The sequence below is a fragment of the Salmo trutta genome, chromosome 14 (genome assembly GCF_901001165.1).
Source record: "Salmo trutta chromosome 14, fSalTru1.1, whole genome shotgun sequence".
NCBI lineage: Eukaryota > Metazoa > Chordata > Actinopteri > Salmoniformes > Salmonidae > Salmo > Salmo trutta.
In genome coordinates, this window is record NC_042970.1 from 634,340 (window position 1) to 652,769 (window position 18,430).

At 45.6% G+C, this 18,430-nt stretch overlaps 1 protein-coding gene across 1 annotated transcript in view; it reads right to left on the minus strand.

Moving 5' to 3' along the window:
- Positions 1–18,430, minus strand: part of LOC115207212 (plasma membrane calcium-transporting ATPase 2) — a gene marked incomplete in the record, with an annotated part of 205,447 nt that overhangs the window by 17,690 nt on the left and 169,327 nt on the right. Inside the window, 5 exon segments of the mRNA XM_029774185.1 lie at positions 3,417–3,630; positions 4,068–4,259; positions 8,923–9,029; positions 9,117–9,204; positions 9,736–9,915. Coding sequence (XP_029630045.1) covers positions 3,417–3,630; positions 4,068–4,259; positions 8,923–9,029; positions 9,117–9,204; positions 9,736–9,915 — 781 coding nt within the window.

Below are 18,430 nucleotides of genomic sequence, written 5' to 3' on the forward strand. Positions count from 1 at the left end.
ACGCCAGGACAGCGGAGTCAATCACCACCTTCCGGAGACACCTGAAACCCCACCTCTTTAAGGAATACCTGGGATAGGATAAAGTATCCTTCTACCCCCCCCCAAAAAAAAGATTTAGATGCACTATTGTAAAGTGGCTTTTTCCACTGGATATCTTAAGGTGAATGCACCAATTTATAAGTCGCTCTGGATAAGAGCGTCTGCTAAATGACTTAAATGTAAATGTAAATATTAAGCTGGGTCTAAAGTAAGCTGAAGTTTGTAGGTGCAAAACCGAACCATGAATTGCAGTTTCTCGTGGCCCATACACTACTTTCAGGGTGTAAAATGCTCAATTATCCCATTTACAAGCGTTTACCTATACTTAAGATACTTTAGGTAAACTCTTAACACAGCAACACACCTACATCATACAATTAGCCAAATTGTGCTCAAAACCAAATTTTGTTCAGGAAATTCCAACTCCTCATTTCAAAATGCAAAACCGTGGCTTCCAATGTAAGCATTTTAGAAACGTGTTAATTGATATTCTGTGGAAAAAAACATGAATTGTGTTAATGGTACGGTATGGTCCACAACTGTCACGTCCTGGCCAGTATAAGGGTTAATTAGTATTGTAGTTTGGTCAGGACTTGGCAGAGGGTATTTGTTTTATGTGGTTCAGGGTGGTGTGTTTGTCTAAAGGGTGTTTGATTTAGTATTTCCGGGTTTTTGGTTGATGGTCTATGTTTATGTATTTCTATGTGTAGTCTGGTGAGTGTGTTCTATGTTTGGTTAATTGGGGTTGGGACTCTCAGTTGAAGGCAGGTGTTGTCTATCTGCCTTTGATTGAGAGTCCCATATATTAGGGTGTGTTTGTGTTTGTTAGGTGTGGGTGATTGTTCCGTGTTTAGCGTAAGTAAGCCTAACAGGACTGTCAGTTTATCGCTCGTTTTCTTGTTTGTTGTTTTGTATTCGTGTTGATTTAATTAAATGTTCAAAATGAACAACTGCACACCTGCTGCGTATTGGTCTACCTTTTCCGATGACGATTTCGCATTATCGTCAGAAGACGAAGATATTTGTGACAACAACAGATGGATGTTGTGCTAATTGTGTTTAGAGTTATGAAAATGTGACTACAGGTTGGACTGAAGGATGTTAGCGATTGTAAAAAAAAAAAAAAAATGAAACAGACCAAGGTGTTTCTTGTCCCGGAATCCCGCTTAACAACAGCCTGCTTGACAGAGATGCTAAGCTGCTAGCCATCAAGCTAACGAAGTTGGTACCAGATGAGTTTTGCAATGGAGCCCTCTTTGTCTGGAGAGGTAAATGAACAGTTCCAGCACTGTAGAAGCTCTATCTTTTACGCACTATTTCAGGACAAACCGGACCACTCAGAGTTCCAATGCGGCAATTGTTTACTTGCCGAGGATTATAGGCTTGAGGTGGCTTCATTGATGACTCAGGTTGCCAGCCTATGTAAGAAACTGTGGAAAATGCAGAGAGGAATGTTTACATTTTTTATGCCAGTGGCTGGACGGCGTTCACGCTTGTTGGGTGCATCTCCGCCTTGTCGTTTGTCGTTATCCGACAGGCCGGTGTTGCCTGGAGCTCCCACATCTGATAGTGGAGTCAAAAGAACACAGCAAGAGAAGCAAGACAATCAACGATGGTCACATGTCACGACCCATGGAAGCCGAAGACAGCGACTTCCCGCAAAGCAGTCTACACTCCCAGCAAGAGGCCCGGTACAAACAACTAATAGTTTCGCCATCCTGGAGCCTGATCTTCCTGCACCCTAGTCACTGAGGGTGCCTGTGTCTGCACCAGGAGCAACGGGCTTAAGTTATCCTGCCTCTCGACCGTCCATAAAGGGTTCTTTGAATCCTGAGAAGCGTGGGAGTCAGCGGATTTCCTCGTCCTTCTCGCCAGCCGTGATTCTGGGCAGCTCCATGGTAAGAAATGTGACCGTTCCTGATGCAAAAACTATGTCCTATCCCGGAGCTCAAGTAAATTACATTGCTAAGGTGCTCTCGAATGTACTACGCCAGGAAATGGAAATTGATTCTATCGTAGTCCATGTGGCTTTTAATGACATTACGAAGGGCAGTTCTGAAAAGTTGAAACTGGATATTAAAGAGTTGATTGACTGCTAAACACTAACAAAAGACCCATCATATCTGGCCCTGTGTCCTCTCTGAATCGCGGCATTGAACGCTTTGGCTACGTGATTATTGCAGCTCAATGGGTGTAACTTTTGTTGACAATTTTGATACCTTTCGGAAACAAAACACGTTTTACAATATCTGACCAAATTATGAAAGACAAGCATTGGTGACTAAACTGCTTGGAGTAACCCTGGATTGTAAACTGTCATGGTCAAAACATATTGATACAACAGTAGCTAAGATGGGGAGAAGTCTGTCCATAATAAAGTGCTGCTCTACCTTCTTGACAGCACTATCAACAGGCCTTAGTTTTGTCGCAACTGGACTACTGTTCAGTCATTTGGTCAGGTGCCACAAAAAAATAACTTAGGAAAATGTAAATTGGTTCAGAACAGGGCAGCACGGCTGGCCCTTGGTTGTACACAGGGAGCTAATATTAATGATATGCATGTCAATCTCTCCTGGCTGAAAGTGGAGGACAGATTGACTTCATCACTACTTGTATTTATGAGAGGTATTGACATGTTGAATGCACCGAGCTGTCTGTCTAAACTACTGGCACACAGCTCGGACACCCATGCATACCCCAAAAGACATGCCACCAGAGGTCTCTTCACAGTCCCCAAGTCCAGAACAGACTATGGGAGGCACACAGTACTACATAGAGCCATGAATACATGGTACTCTATTCCACATCAAGTAACTCATGCAAGCAGTAAAATTAGACAAAAAAACACCTTATGAAACAGCGGGGACTGTGAAGCAGCACAAACATAGTCAAAGACACACACACACACACACATGATAGCATACGCACTATACACACACGTACACATGGATTTTGTACTGTATATATGTGGTGGAGTAGGGGCCTGAGGGCACACAGTCTATGAATGTATTGTAATGTTTTTAAAAACTGCCTTAATTTTGCTGAACTCTGGATTCCAGAACACATAAACTGGCCCACTGTTATTTCAGCACACAATCTCCTTTGACCATCCTCTCTCTCTATACTCTCCAATAAATAACCCAATAGGCCTGGGGCGGCAGGGTAGCCTAGTGGTTAGAGCGTTGGGCTAGTAACTGAAAGGTTGCAAGTTCAAATCCCTGAGCTGACAAGGTACAAATCTGTCGTTCTGCCCCTGAACAGGCAGTTAAACCACTGTTCCTAGGCCGTCATTGAAAACAAGAATTTGTTCTTAACTGACTTGCCTAGTTAAATAAAGGTATAAAATAGGGGAGGACTGTTAAAAGATAATGACGTACCGACGAACAGCAGGGAGAAGATGATGACCAGCTGGTAGATGCCGTGTCCCAGGATGTTCTTGGTCATGGTGCTGGAGATCAGCGGTTTGTTGCGGCCATATGGCTTCCTCATCAGCAGGGCCTCGGTGGGGGGCTCGGTCGCCAGGGCCAGGGACGCAAAGGTGTCCATTATCAAGTTCACCCACAGCATCTGGACTGCCTTCAGAGGAGAATCCTACAGGGTGGTAACATTAGAGACTACAGATCAACAACTGGACTGTCATCAGGGGAGAATCCTACAGGAACACACAGAGATTGTCTTCAGGACACAGTTAGAGAACACATTAGATGCCAGCTTCAGATCCTGGTAGTATACTATGGATGTGTTTCTACAATGGTACAAAGGCATTTCACAGGATTGATTAAAACTCTTAACTCCAGCAGTATTGCTCCACAGGGGGTACAATGCAGGGATGTCCCGTCTCACCCTCACTGTTCATTCTGATTACACTGTGTGATGAAGGCCTCTATGACAGTCAGCTGTGTGTGTGTTACCTGTGTGATGAAGGCCACGATGACAGCCACCACGTTGACAGTGAGCTGTGTGTGTGTGTGTGTGTGTGTTACCTGTGTGATGCAGGCCACGATGACAGTCAGCTGTGTGTGTGTTACCTGTGTGATGCAGGCCCCAGTGAAGGCCACGATGACAGCCACCACGTTGACAGTCAGCTGGAACTGGAGGAACTTGGAGATGCTGTCGTAGACGTTCCTCCCCCACATCACAGCCTTCACTATACTACTGAAGTTATCGTCCGTTAATATGATGTCAGACGCCTCTTTGGCCACGTCTGTACCGGCTATACCCTGCAGAGAGAGAAGAGGTATGGTTTAATACTGGCTGTACCCTGCAGAGAAAAGAGGCATGGTTTAATACCGGCTATACCCTGCAGAGAGAAGAGGTATGGTTTAATACCGGCTGTACCCTGGAGAGATATAAGTGCTGTTATTGTGAAGTGGAAACGTCTAGGAGCAACAATGGCTCAACAGCAAAGTTATACACCTCACAAGCTTACAGAACAGGACCACTTAGTGGTGAAGTCTGTCTTCTTTTGCAACACTCACTGCAGAGTTCCAAAACTGCAACATCAGAACAAGATCTGTTAGTCGGGAGCTTCATGAAATGGGTTTCCATGGCCGAGCAGACGCAAACCCAGCCTAAGATCACCATATGTATTGCCAAGCGTTGGTTTGAGTGGTGTAAAGCTCGCCTCTAATCATGCTTCACCATCTGGCAGTCCCACGGACGAATCTGTGTTTGGCAGATGCCAAATGAACGCTACCTGCCCCAATGCATAGTGCCAACTGTAAAGTTTGGTGGAGGAGGTCTGGGGCTGTTTTTCATAGTTCGGGCTAGGCCCCTTAGTTTCAGTGAAGGGAAATCTCAACGCTACAGCATACAAAGACATTCTAGATGATTCTGTGTTTTCAACTTTGTGGCAACAGTTTGGAGAAGGCCCTTTCCTGTTTCAGCATGACAATGTCCCCGTGCACAAAGCGAGGGCCATAGAATAACTTTACTGGCCTGCACAGAGCCCTGACCTCAACCCCATCGAACACATTTGGGATGAATTGGAACGCTGAATGTGAGCCAGGCCTAATCGCCCAACATCAGTGCCTGACCTCACTAGTGCTCTTGTGGCTGAATGGAAGCAAGTCCCTGCAGCAATGTTCCAACATCTAGTGGAAATCCTTCCCAGAAGAGCGGACTCTGTTATAGTAGCAAAGGGGGGACTAACTCCATATTAATGGGAATGATTTTTGGAACGAGATATTCAACGAGCAGGTGTCCACATACTTTTGGTCATGTAGTGTACGTTAGCATGTCTGTGGGATGAGGTGCGCAGAGAGAGCAGGTGACAATCAAGGAGCATCGCTGGCTGTGCTTCTTGTGGTAGGTTGTAAATCATCAGGCTGCTTAGCAACTCTCCTGTCCTCAGAACTGGTTAATTCTAAACTGATTAGCATTTTTGCCTCATCTTCTTCTCATAATAGGCCTAGGTTACTATGTGTTGTAGTAGGTTGCACATTGCAACTGATCCCATGTTTTCCTCCTCTCTTAGGCCCAGGCTACTCTTAGGCCCAGGCTAATGTGTTGTAGTAGGTTGCACATTGCTAGAATAATCTGGAGGTAGACCAAGGCCAGCTATGTGTTTCTTTCCTCAGGTTTCCTTCGCTGTAGCCTCAGTTTTCTTTTGACTCATTAGATTTTCCCTTCTTGGTATTGTTTGTTCAATTTCACTAATTGTGGGCTAAAATATTTGTCATTCAAAATAAAGTTGTGATTGAGAACAGCATAGACTCCGACTGACATAATGGTTCCCATTTAAAAGCAGAAACTTTCAAACAAACACTTTGTTTTAAATATTTGGGATGTGACAGAGGATTAGGCTTTGAGCTGTTTGCTTCACAATGGCATGGAAGGATCTTTTAAAATCATGTTCCTGTTCCTGATCAAACAAGATTCCTTGTCTGATCATGAAATAGCAAAATAGCAGACATCATCTGCTATTGAAGAGAGAGAGAGCAAACAAAAACAGACAGTTAGTGCTGCTTTGGAGAAACGTAAACATGTCTACATTGTTCTCCAACATCTGTAAATATATTTCTTAATATATCTTTAATAAATAGGAATATCATGTAGACATTTAATGCACTGCTGTTTACTGTCTGACTCTGTCCTCTGCTCCTCTGTACTGCACACGTTGAAATAAGTTAGGCATCCTCTGTCACGTCACAAAGTAATCACTATCGACGATGGCTGTGTATCGTCAGTCATAGAAGACACTATCATAATATCACCTAACTGAGGTACGAATATTTAGTCATTCATTATTCTAATTTGGGGGAAATAAGTGTGTAAACTCATCCCCAAAATGTAAATATAGCTACAGATACGGAGATTCAGATAACTGAATGAACATAATTTAGTTATTCCTTATTTTATATGTGAATCTAGCACCATCATACTGTACTGTATGTGCAATGCAGTGACCTGAATAGCAATGTTAACAGTATTTCCGATTGTGTTTATCACATGTGTCCACTAGGGGGCAGTCCTGTTCCACTGTATCTACAGCAGGGCTGGTGGGATTACTGTGTGTAGTGGTCAGGATGCTGCTTGTGTTATACCAGGACATTTCAAGGTTACTAACAATGGATCCACTCCATAGTAGTTGTAGCTAGCTGTAATGCTACATCTGTCATAGTAGTTGTAGCTAGCTGTAATGCTACATCTGTCATAGTAGTTGTTGCTAGCTGTAATGCTAAAGTGAGTCATATAGTAGTTGTAGCTAGCTGTAGTGCTACATGAATCATAGTAGTTGTAGCTAGCTGTAGTGCTACATCAATCATAGTAGTTGTAGCTAGCTGTAGTGCTACATCAATCATAGTAGTTGAGTCTAGCTGTAGTGCTACATCTGTCATAGTAGTTGTAGCTAGCTGTAATGCTAAAGTGAGTCATAGTATTTGTAGCTAGCTGTAATGCTACATCTGTCATAGTATTTGTAGCTAGCTGTAATGCTACATCTGTCATAGTAGTTGTAGCTAGCTGTAATGCTAAACTGGGTCATTAGTTGTAGCTAGCTGTAATGCTGCATCTGTCATAGTAGTTGTAGCCAGCTGTAATGCTAAAGTGAGTCATATAGTAGTTGTAGCTAGCTGTAGTGCTACATGAATCATAGTAGTTGTAGCTAGCTGTAGTGCTACATGAATCATAGTAGTTGTAGCTAGCTGTAATGCTACATCTGTCATAGTTGTTGTAGCTAGCTGTAATGCTACATCTGTCATAGTAGTTGTAGCTAGCTGTAATGCTACATCTGTCATAGTAGTTGTAGCTAGCTGTAATGCTACATCTGTCATAGTAGTTGTAGCTAGCTGTAGTGCTACATGAATCATAGTAGTTGTAGCTAGCTGTAATGCTAAAGGGAGTCATAGTAGTTGTAGCTAGCTGTAATTCTACATCTGTCATAGTTGTTGTAGCCAGTGTAACAGTGTAGGTTCCGTCCCTCTCTTCGCCCCAACCCGGGCTCGAACCTTGCACATGTCAACAACTGACACCCCACGAAGCATCGTTACCCATCGCGCCACAAAAGCCGCGGCCCTTGCAACGCAAGGGGAAACCCTACTTCAAGTCTCAGAGCGAGTGACGTCACTGATTGAAACGCTATTAGCGCGCACCACCGCTAACTAACTAGCCATTTCACATCGGTTACACTAGCTGTAATGCTAAAGTGAGTCATAGTTGTTGTAGCTAGCTGTAATGCTACAGCAATCATAGTAGTTGTAGCTAGCTGTAGTGCTACATCAATCATAGTAGTTGTAGCTAGCTGTAATGCTAAAATGAGTCATAGTAGTTGTAGCTAGCTGTAATGCTAAAATGAGTCATAGTAGTTGTTGCTAGCTGTAATACTACATCTGTCATAGTAGTTGTTGCTAGCTGTAATGCTACATCTGTCATAGTAGTTGTTGCTAGCTGTAATGCTACATCTGTCATAGTAGTTGTAGCTAGCTGTAATGCTACATCTGTCATAGTAGTTGTAGCTAGCTGTAATGCTACATCTGTCATAGTAGTTGTAGCTAGCTGTAATGCTACATCTGTCACAGCTAGTATTTCTGTTCCATCTAGATCAAACATTTCCTACAATATTTATGTATTACCAAAATGTAACCATGTAGATTATTGAGAACACATTGGTTCTGTCCTAGATGGCACCCTATTCCCTACAAAGTGCACTACTTTTGACCAGACCCTATGGGCCATTGTCAATAGTAGTACACTATATAGGAAATAGGGTGTCATTTGGGATGGAGATATTCTCTTATACAATAACAACTTGGGCCCAGTTTCCCAAAAGCATCTTAAGGCTGAATTTATCGTTAGAACCTTCATAGGAGCATCATTAAATGCCCGAGCTGTTTCCCAAAACCACCGTTACTAAAGTTGCCCCTGAAAACACTCGTTATTTACTGACTGCATCAGACCACTCGTAGAACAGTTAAGTGCCTTGTTAGATGCTTTTTTTTTTACCTCTCGTATCACTTTAAATACAAAAGATCTCTGCTAAACACACAATCAAGATGTTTATCTGTCTCTCTATGACGCTAATAACTTCAGAACGAAGTTGACTACAAATACAAAGTTGCCCATGTACTTGCCTGAATTAAAAATATAAGTACAGTACAGGCTACATAGGTCTATATATTATATATTGATACATTGATACATTATATATTGATATATTTAAATCATATTGAAATAAATGTAGAATAAGCCACCTCATCATACTGTATCATGTTTTCCAAAACACCACACAGAAAAAAAGTTTGCTAAGTGTCAATAATGATAGGAACGATTTCTCCATTCAAATCTTGTGTTGTAGTGCGGTGTTGTTGTGGTGTGTTGTGGTGCAGTACTGTACAGTATGGTAAGGTATGGTAGATACATTATGCATCCAGCTCCATGTCCTACCATGGCAAAGCCCACGTCAGCCTTCTTCAGGGCTGGTCCATCGTTAGTCCCGTCTCCTGTCACCGCCACCACCTGTCTCTGGTCTGTCAAGCAGCTGTCTATGATGCCTTGAAGACACAACCCAACACACAGGGGTTCAGTTCAGATGAACAGAGTAGAGTAGAGAAGAGTGGAAGTGTGGCCTCCTCTCTCACCTTTGACCAGTGTGTGTTTATCAGTAGGGGAGGATCTAGCCAGGACTCGCAGTTTAGGCCACACCTTGTCCATGCGCTCCTGCTCAACCTACAGAGGAGAAGGTACATCTATCAGAACCTGAAGGTATTTTATTTTTGTTTCCTGAGACATTTTCCTAATATGGAGTTGCACCCCCCCCCCCCCAACTGCAAAAACATATTATACAAACTGTTGAGCGTGAAAAACCCGCTCTCTGTCTCTCGCTCGCTCGCTCTCTGTCGCTCGCTCGCTCTCTGTCTCTCGCTCGCTCTCTGTCTCTCGCTCGCTCGCTCTCTCTCTGTCTCTCGCTCGCTCTCTGTCTCTCGCTCGCTCTCTGTCTCTCGCTCGCTCGCTCTCTGTCTCTCGCTCGCTCGCTCTCTGTCTCTCGCTCGCTCGCTCTCTGTCTCTCGCTCGCTCTCTGTCTCTCGCTCGCTCGCTCTCTCTCTGTCTCTCGCTCGCTCTCTGTCTCTCGCTCGCTCTCTCGCTCGCTCTCTGTCTCTCGCTCTCTCGCTCGCTCTCTGTCTCTCGCTCGCTCGCTCTCTGTCTCTCGCTCGCTCGCTCTCTGTCTCTCGCTCTCTGTCTCTCTCTGCTGTAGCGTACCTCTCCCTTCTCGTTGCGGATCCTTCTGTTGAACTCCTTTCCGTCGATACACAGGAAGTCTTCTCCAGGGTGGATGATGCCACACTTGATGGCGATGGCCCTAGCCGTGTTGATGTTGTCACCTGTCACCATGCGCACCGTGATGCCCGCACGCTGGCACCTTATAATGGCATCTGGTACCTGCAGGGCACACGCAGACGATATGATATTTAGCATACACTATCACATGGTAAATCCAAACTGACTGACACTACAGTGAGTGCCTTCATTTTAATACAAAATGGCCCCAACAGGAATTAAACCCACGACCCTGTCATTATTACTGCCATGCAACTACCAATTCATTCACACAGGATGCAAACAAGCACACACGCACGCACACACATGCACGCACGCACACACTCCCACAAGCACACACACGCATGCACACACGCACGCACACACATGCATGCACGCACACACACAATCACACCATTTTTTTTTTACAATTAATCTCACCAGAAATAAGTCTCTCACTGTTTCTGCCTGTTACCGACCCCCCTCCGCTCCCAGCTGTGCCCTGGCCACCATATGTGAATTGATCGCTCCCCATCTATCTTCAGAGTTCGTTCTGTTAGGTGACCTAAACTGGGATATACTTAACACCCCGGCCATCCTACAATCTAAGCTAGATGCCCTCAATCTCACACAAATCATCAAGGAACCCACCAGGTACAACCCTAAATCTGTAAACATGGGCACCCTCATAGACATTATCTTGACCAACTTGCCCTCCAAATACACCTCTGTTGTCTTCAACCAGGATCTCAGCGATCACTGCCTCATTGCCTGCGTCCGTAATGGGTCCGCGGTCAAATGACCACCCCTCATCACTGTCAAACGCTCCCTAAAACACTTCAGCGAGCAGGCCTTTCTAATCAACCTGGCCCGGGTATCCTGGAAAGATATTGACCTCATCCCGTCAGTCAAGGATGTCTGGTCATTCTTTAAAAGTAATTTCCTCACCATCTTAGATAAGCATGCCCCTTTCAAAAAATACAGAACTAAGAACCGATATAGCCCTTGGTTCACTCCAGACCTGACTGCCCTTGACCAGCACAAAAACATCCTGTGGCGGACTGCAATAGCATCGAATAGCCCCCGCGATATGCAACTGTTCAGAGAAGTCAGGAACCAATACACGCAGTCAGTCAGGAAAGCAAAGGCTAGCTTTTTCAAGCAGAAATTTGCATCCTGTAGCTCTAACTCCAAAAAGTTCTGTGACACTGTAAAGTCCATGGAGAACAAGAGCACCTCCTCCCAGCTGCCCACTGCACTGAGGCTAGATAACACGGTCACCAACGATAAAGCCATGATAATCGAAAATGTCAATAAGCATTTCACTATGGCATGCCATGCCTTCCTCCTGGCTACTCCAACCCCGGCCAACAGCTCCCCCCCCCCTTCCCCCGTAGCTACTCGCCCGAGCCTCCCCAGCTTCTCCTTCACCCAAATCCAGATAGCAGATATTCTGAAAGAGCTGCAAAACCTGGACCCCTACAAATCAGCCGGGCTTGACAATCTTGACCCTCTTTTTCTAAAACTATCCGCCGCCATTGTTGCAACCCCTATAACCAGCCTTTTCAACCTCTCTTTCATATCGTCCGAGAACCCTAAAGGTTGGAAAGCTGCCGCGGTCATCCCCCTCTTCAAAGGGGGTGACACTCTAGACCCAAACTGTTATAGACCTATATCTATCCTGCCCTGCCTCTCTAAAGTCTTCGAAAGCCAAGTTAATAAACAGGTCACTAACCATTTCGAATCCCACCAAACCTTCTCCGCTGTGCAATCCGGTTTCCGAGCCGGTCACGGGTGCACCTCAGCCACGCTCAAGTTACTAAACGATATCATAACCGCCATCGATTAAATACAGTACTGTGCAGCTGTCTTCATTGACCTGGCCAAGGCTTTCGACTCAGTCAATTACAGTATTCTTATCGGCAGACTCAATAGCCTTGGTTTCTCTAATGACTGCCTCGCCTGGTTCACCAACTACTTTGCAGACAGAGCTCAGTGTGTCAAATCGGAGGGCATGTTGTCCGGACCTCTGGCAGTCTCTATGGGGGTACCACAGGGTTCAATTCTCGGGCCGACTCTTTTCTCTGTATATATCAATGATGTCGCTCTTGCTGCTGGTGATTCTTTGATTCCCTGATCCACCTCTACGCAGACGACACCATTCTGTATACTTCTGGCCCTTCCTTGGACACTGTGCTAACTAACCTCCAAACGAGCTTCAATGCCATACAACAAACCTTCCATGGCCTCCAACTGCTCTTAAACGCTAGTAAAACCAAATGCATGCTTTTCAACTGTTCGCTGCCCGCACCTGCCCGCCCGACTAGCATCACTACCCTGGACGGTTCTGACCTAGAATAAGTGGACAACTACAAATACCTAGGTGTCTGCCTAGACTGTAAACTCTTCTTCCAGACTCATATTAAACATCTCCAATCCAAAATCAAATCTAGAATCGGCTTTCTATTTTGCAACAAAGCCTCCTTCACTCACGCTGCCAAACTTACCCTCGTAAAACTGACAATCCTGTGCCATCCGTTTTGTTACCAAATCACCTTATACCACCCACCACTGCGACCTGTATGCTCTAGTCGGCTGGCCCTCGCTACATATTCGTCGCCAGACCCACTGGCTCCAGGTCATCTATAAGTCTATGCTAGGTAAAGCTCCGCCTTATCTCAGTTCACTGGTCACAATAACAACACCCACCCGTAGCACGCACTGCAGCAGGTATATCTCAATGGCCATCCCCAAAGCCAACACCCCCTTTGGCCGCCTTCCCTTCCAGTTCTCTGCTGCCAGTGACTGGAACGAATTGCAAAAATCGCTGAAGCTGGAGACTTACATTTCCCTCACTAACTTTAAACATCAGCTATCTGAGCAGCTAACCGATCGCTGCAGCTGTACATAGTCCATCTGTAAATAGCCAACCCAAGCTACCTACCTCATCCCCATACTGTTTTTATTTACTTTTCTGCTATTTTGCACACCAGTATCTCTCCTTGCACATCATCATCTGCTCATCTATCACTCCAGTGTTAATCTGCTAAATTGTAATTCTTCGCTACTATGGCCTATTTATTGCCTACCTCCTCATGCCATTTGCACACACTGTATATAGACTTTCTTTTTTTTCTACTGTGTCATTGACTTGTTTATTGTGTTATTGGCTTGTTTATTGTGTTATTGGCTTGTTTATTGTTTATTCCACGTGTAACTCTGTGTTGTTGTCTGTGGCACACTGCTTTGCTTTATCTTGGCCAGGTCGCAGTTGTAAATGTGAACTTGTTCTCAACTAGCCTACCTGGTTAAATAAAGGTGAAATAAAAAAATCTCACCCACCCACGCACGCACACACTAAGTTTAGTTGACTGTGGGCCATCTTTCCTCTACGAAGCAAAACATCCTTCCATGCTGGCAGCATCACAGGGGAACTAGTGGTAAAGCACCACATCCTGCCATGCTGGCAGCATCACAGGAATACCAGCGGTAAAGCACCACATCCTGCCATGCTGGCAGAATCACAGGGGAACTAGTGGTAAAGCACCACATCCTGCCATGCTGGCAGCATCATAGCAATACCAGCGGTAAGGCAACACATCCTGCCATGCTGGCAGCATCACAGGGGAACTAGTGGTAAAGCACCACATCCTGCCATGCTGGCAGCATCACAGGGGAACTAGTGGTAAAGCAACACATCCTGCCATGCTGGCAGCATCACAGGGGAACTAGTGGTAAAGCACCACATCCTGCCATGCTGGCAGCATCACAGGGGAACTAGTGGTAAAGCACCACATCCTGCCATGCTGGCAGCATCACAGGGGAACTAGTGGTAAAGCAACACATCCTGCCATGCTGGCAGCATCACAGGGGAACTAGTGGTAAAGCACCACATCCTGCCATGCTGGCAGCATCACAGGGGAACTAGTGGTAAAGCACCACATCCTGCCATGCTGGCAGCATCACAGGGGAACTAGCGGTAAAGCAACACATCCTGTCATGCTTGCAGCATCACAGGAATACCAGCGGTAAAGCAACACATCCTGCCATGCTGGCAGCTTCACAGGGGAACTAGTGGTAAAGCACCACATCCTGTCATGCTGGCAGCATCACAGGGGAACTAGTGGTAAATGAGTACTTGCTCTACAGATCCTCTCCCAGCTACAGCTACCCTGCTATCGGTCCACCACTCTCTCACCCAATGTCCTACAAAGTGCACTACTTTTGCACCAGGTCCCATAGGGAATAGGGTGGCATTTAGGATGCAGCCTCTGTGACAGGAGAACCAAATCATTTAGAGCATCAGCGACAACTGGCGTTGAGGAGGAGCTTTACATTTGTGTGTGTGTGTGTGTGTGTACACTGCTGCTAAAATGATTATTGATTAGATATATTACCACCATTACACTGCTGATCATTGATTGCCATTACTGGGATTCTCAGCCTCTGACCCTATTACGGGGGCTGAGTCACTGGCTTACTGGTGCTTCTCTTTGCCGTCCCTTGGAGGAGTGCATCACGTCGTGCCAGATTTTTTTTTTGTTGCTATTCTCGACTTGAGTGGGTTGAGTCACTGAGGTGAACTTCCTGTCTGGACTTGCGCCCCCTCGGGTTCGTGCCGTGGGGGAGATCTTCGTGGGCTGTACTCAGCCTTGTCTCAGGATGGTAAGTTGGTGGTTGAATATATCCCTCTAGTGGTGTGGGGGCTGTGCTTTGGCAAAGTGATAGGGGTTATTTCTTGCCTGGTTGGCTGTACTGTATTGTTGGGTAGGACTTGGTTAATCTGTTTTGATAGTGAATATTGTTGGGTAGGACTTTGTTTATCTGTTTTGATAGTGAATACTGTTAGGTAGGACATGGTTTATCTGTTTTGATAGTGAATACTGTTAGGTAGGACTTGTTTAATCTGTTTTGATAGTGAATACTGTTAGGTAGGACTTGGTTAATCTGTTTTGATAGTGAATACTGTACTGTTAGGTAGGACTTGGTTAATCTGTTTTGATAGTGAATATTGTTGGGTAGGACTTCTTTTTTTAAATGTAACCTTTATTTTAATTAGGCAAGTCAGTTAAGAACAAATTCTTATTTACAATGACGGCCTACTGTCCTTTTGGGTAGGACTTGGTTAATCTATTTTCATAGTGATTACTACATATGCTACATATTTTAACTTAATATGATCTCTGTGTAAAGAACAACATTACACACACACACAATAGGATCTCTGTGTAAAGAATAGAATTAGACACATAAGGGTCTGACTAGTGTTTCCATGACAATTATAAATGTTCTGATAACTGTACTTAAGTATTATATTTTCCTATGTTTTCATCTAGTGGCTAATTTGGGTACTGTAGCTTTAAATTTGCTAATTTTCGGTTCAGACAAGCTCTAGTTTTCCATTTTACTAGGCCCTGATTAAAAATAAGTCTAATTACTTTCAAGATATTAGAACATACTTTTGCTAATTCAGATTTTGTTTCTATAATATTTACGTTTTATACATGTTTATTCTTGTTTTCTATAGTCCGATGATGCTAAGCTAATTGCGCTAACTGTCACCCATTCATGTAACATTGTGCGTTAGCATGCTAGCTATCGTTTTGTAACGGAATTAAGCTTCTCTGGTTTTTGGATGTATCTAGCTATTTTAAATGTTCAGTTATTAGGCTGTGTGGACACTTAGCTTGTGAGTATATGTTTAGTGGCACCTTTTCTGTGACGTAAATTGTCGCCATTTCTGCGCGGTCATGTGGGCTAGCTACGCTTGTTTTATTTTTTCATAACTTGTGATAGAGATGCTGTTCTTTATTTTTATCCATGTGTGTGAATGTATATAGTGATTTTTTTTCTCATACATTTTCTCCTTTCTGTATCTGTTAAGAGTTTTACAATCAAAAAATCTTCTACTAAAGATTCTTAACGGTACTAATGCCTCCTGATTCTTTATTGGAAGAGTGTAAGTTGTCTGCCATGCTTTGTAGAGGGCAAAACAATGAACATTAACCCAAATATAGAATGGTGATATGTATAGTAACAAGATCACTAGTGAAAACCAGATATTGTCACACCCTGATCTCTTTCACCTGTCTTTGTGCTTGTCTCCACCCCCCAGCAGGTGTCTCCCATCTTCCCTCATTATCCCCTGTGTATTTATACCTGTGTTCTCTGTCTGTTGCCAGTTTGTTTTGTTCGTCAAAGCTTACCAGCGTTTTTCCCCTTGCTCCTGTCTTTTCTATATTTCCTGTTTTCTAGTTTTCCAGGTTTTGACCATTCTGCCTGCCCTGACCATGAGACTGCCTGCCGTTCTGTACCTTTTGAACTCTGATCTGGATTACTGACCTCTGCCTGCCCTTGACCTGTCGTTTTGCCTGCCCCTGTTCTAGTAATACACTTTTGTTACTTCGACACTTTCTGCATCTGGGTCTTCCCTAAAATGTGATAGTACGAACTGGCCAAGCAGACTCAGACCAGCCCACAATGCTGTCTTCCTGCAAGGAGCCACCATTGGACGACACGATGAGTTACTGCAATGTCTTATGGAGGGACTCCATACACTGGCAGACTGCCATGACCAGGTGTGCAAGACTTTGCTTATGCAATTTCGCGGATTCCCCAATGGCAGCGGGTCACACCCGTAATCTCCCAGTCTACCCCAATGTCCCGAGAACCCCGCTTACCTCCTCCAGAGCGCTACGCTGGAGATTTCGAAACCTGCCGGGCTTTTCTCTCCCAGTGCCCCCTCAATTTTGAGCTGCAGCCTTCTTTGTTCCCCTCGGACCGCTCGAGGGTAGTGTACATCATAACGCTGATGTCCGGGAGGGCACTCACCTGGACTACGGCGGTGTGGAAGCAACAGTCTGCCATCTGCCTCAGTCTAGAGGAGTTTGTGACGGATGTCCGGAAGGTGTTTGATTCTCCATTGTCCAGGAGAGAAGCTACTCGTAAGCTGCTTCAGCTACGTCAAGACTCCCGTAGTGTGGCAGACTAGGCAGTGTATTTTCACATGTTGGCAGCGGAGAGTGCCTGGAACCCGGACGCATTGTTCCACATGTTCCTTCACGGATTATCAGAGGTGGTCAAAGATGAGCTTGCAGCCCGGGAGCTGCCCATGGACCTTGACTCCCTCATAGCCTTTACCATCCGGATCGATGGGCGGCATCGAGAATGTAGAAGAGAATCTGTGCCTTGTCGCCCTTGTTCGCCCTCGATTCCCACCTTGCCTCCAAAGAATCCCGGAGACCCTTGAAGTCTGCCCGAGTGAACCCGATGTCACCAAGTTCTCTCGGGAATCACCGAGGGCTGCCGACTTACCTCCTTCTGAGTCCAGGCATCTAGGCAGGGCTAGATTGACTCCGGCTGAGGTCATACATTGACGCCACACCCAGAGCTGTCTATATTGTGGAGTTCTCCCCTTACTCGCACCCCTTTCCATGTCATCCTGCTCTGGGGGAACACATCGACTCTTGGGCCAATGAGTTTTTTGTTTGCTACCCTGGCGTCCAAGCTGGGCATCCCCACTCAGCCCCTCTCCATTCCTATGGATGGGTCACTCACAATACCACTCGGGTGTCAGGGAATCAAAGTGAGGCAATCCAATTTGTGCTGATTAAGTCTCCTCCGGTTCCCGTGGTACTGGGATTCTCTTGGCTTCAGCGACACAATCCCATCATAGACTGGACTGCTGGTGCCATTATGCGCTGGAGCCCATTCTGCCATAGCCATTGTCTGAAGTCAGCGCAGCTTGCCCCGGGATGTCTTCCTGTGGGCTTGGAAGTTGCCCCGGACCTCTCCACCATTCCCGCAGAGTACCAGGACCTCCGAAAGGTGTTCAGTAAGGTCCGGGCCACTTCGCTTCCACCGCACCGACCCTATGACTGCGGGATTGACCTTCTGCCAGGCACCACTCTGCCCCGGTGACGACTACTTTCTTTGCCGGGTCTGGAAACCAAGGCTATGAAGACCTACATTGAGGACTCCCTAGTTGCAGGGTTCATCCATCCTTCTGCCTCCCCTGCTGGGGCAGGGTTCTTCTTTGTGGAGAAGGACAGAACCCTGCGCCCGTACATTGACTACCGGGGCCTTAACGACATCACAGTGAAAAACCGCTACCCGCTACCACTCATCTCCTCGGCCTTTGAGCTGCTCCAGGGGGCCACCGTGTTCTCCAAGATGGACCTATGGAATGCCTACCACCTGGTGCGGATACAGGAAGGGGGCGAATGGAAGACTGCCTTCAACACGGCCAGCGGTCACTATGAGTATCTGGTCTTGCCATTTGGCCTTGCCAACGCCCCAGCTGTGTTCCAGGCTCTGGTTAATGATGTTCTCTGCGACATGTTGAACCAGTTCGTCTACCTCGACAACATCCTCACCTTCTCTCGCTTCGCCCAAGAACATGTGCTCCACGTCCAACAGATTCTCCAACGCCCCCTGGAGAACCAGCTTTTTGTGAAAGCAGAAAAGTGCGAATTCCATCCCCTTCCTGGGTTACATCATCGCTGCAGGGAGTGTACAGATGGATCCTGGGAAGGTGAAAGCGGTGGTGGATTGGCCCCAGCCTACGTCCAAGGGTGCAGCTGCAAGGTTTCCTGGGATTCGACAACTTTTTATCGTCGATTTATCCGGGGTTACAGCA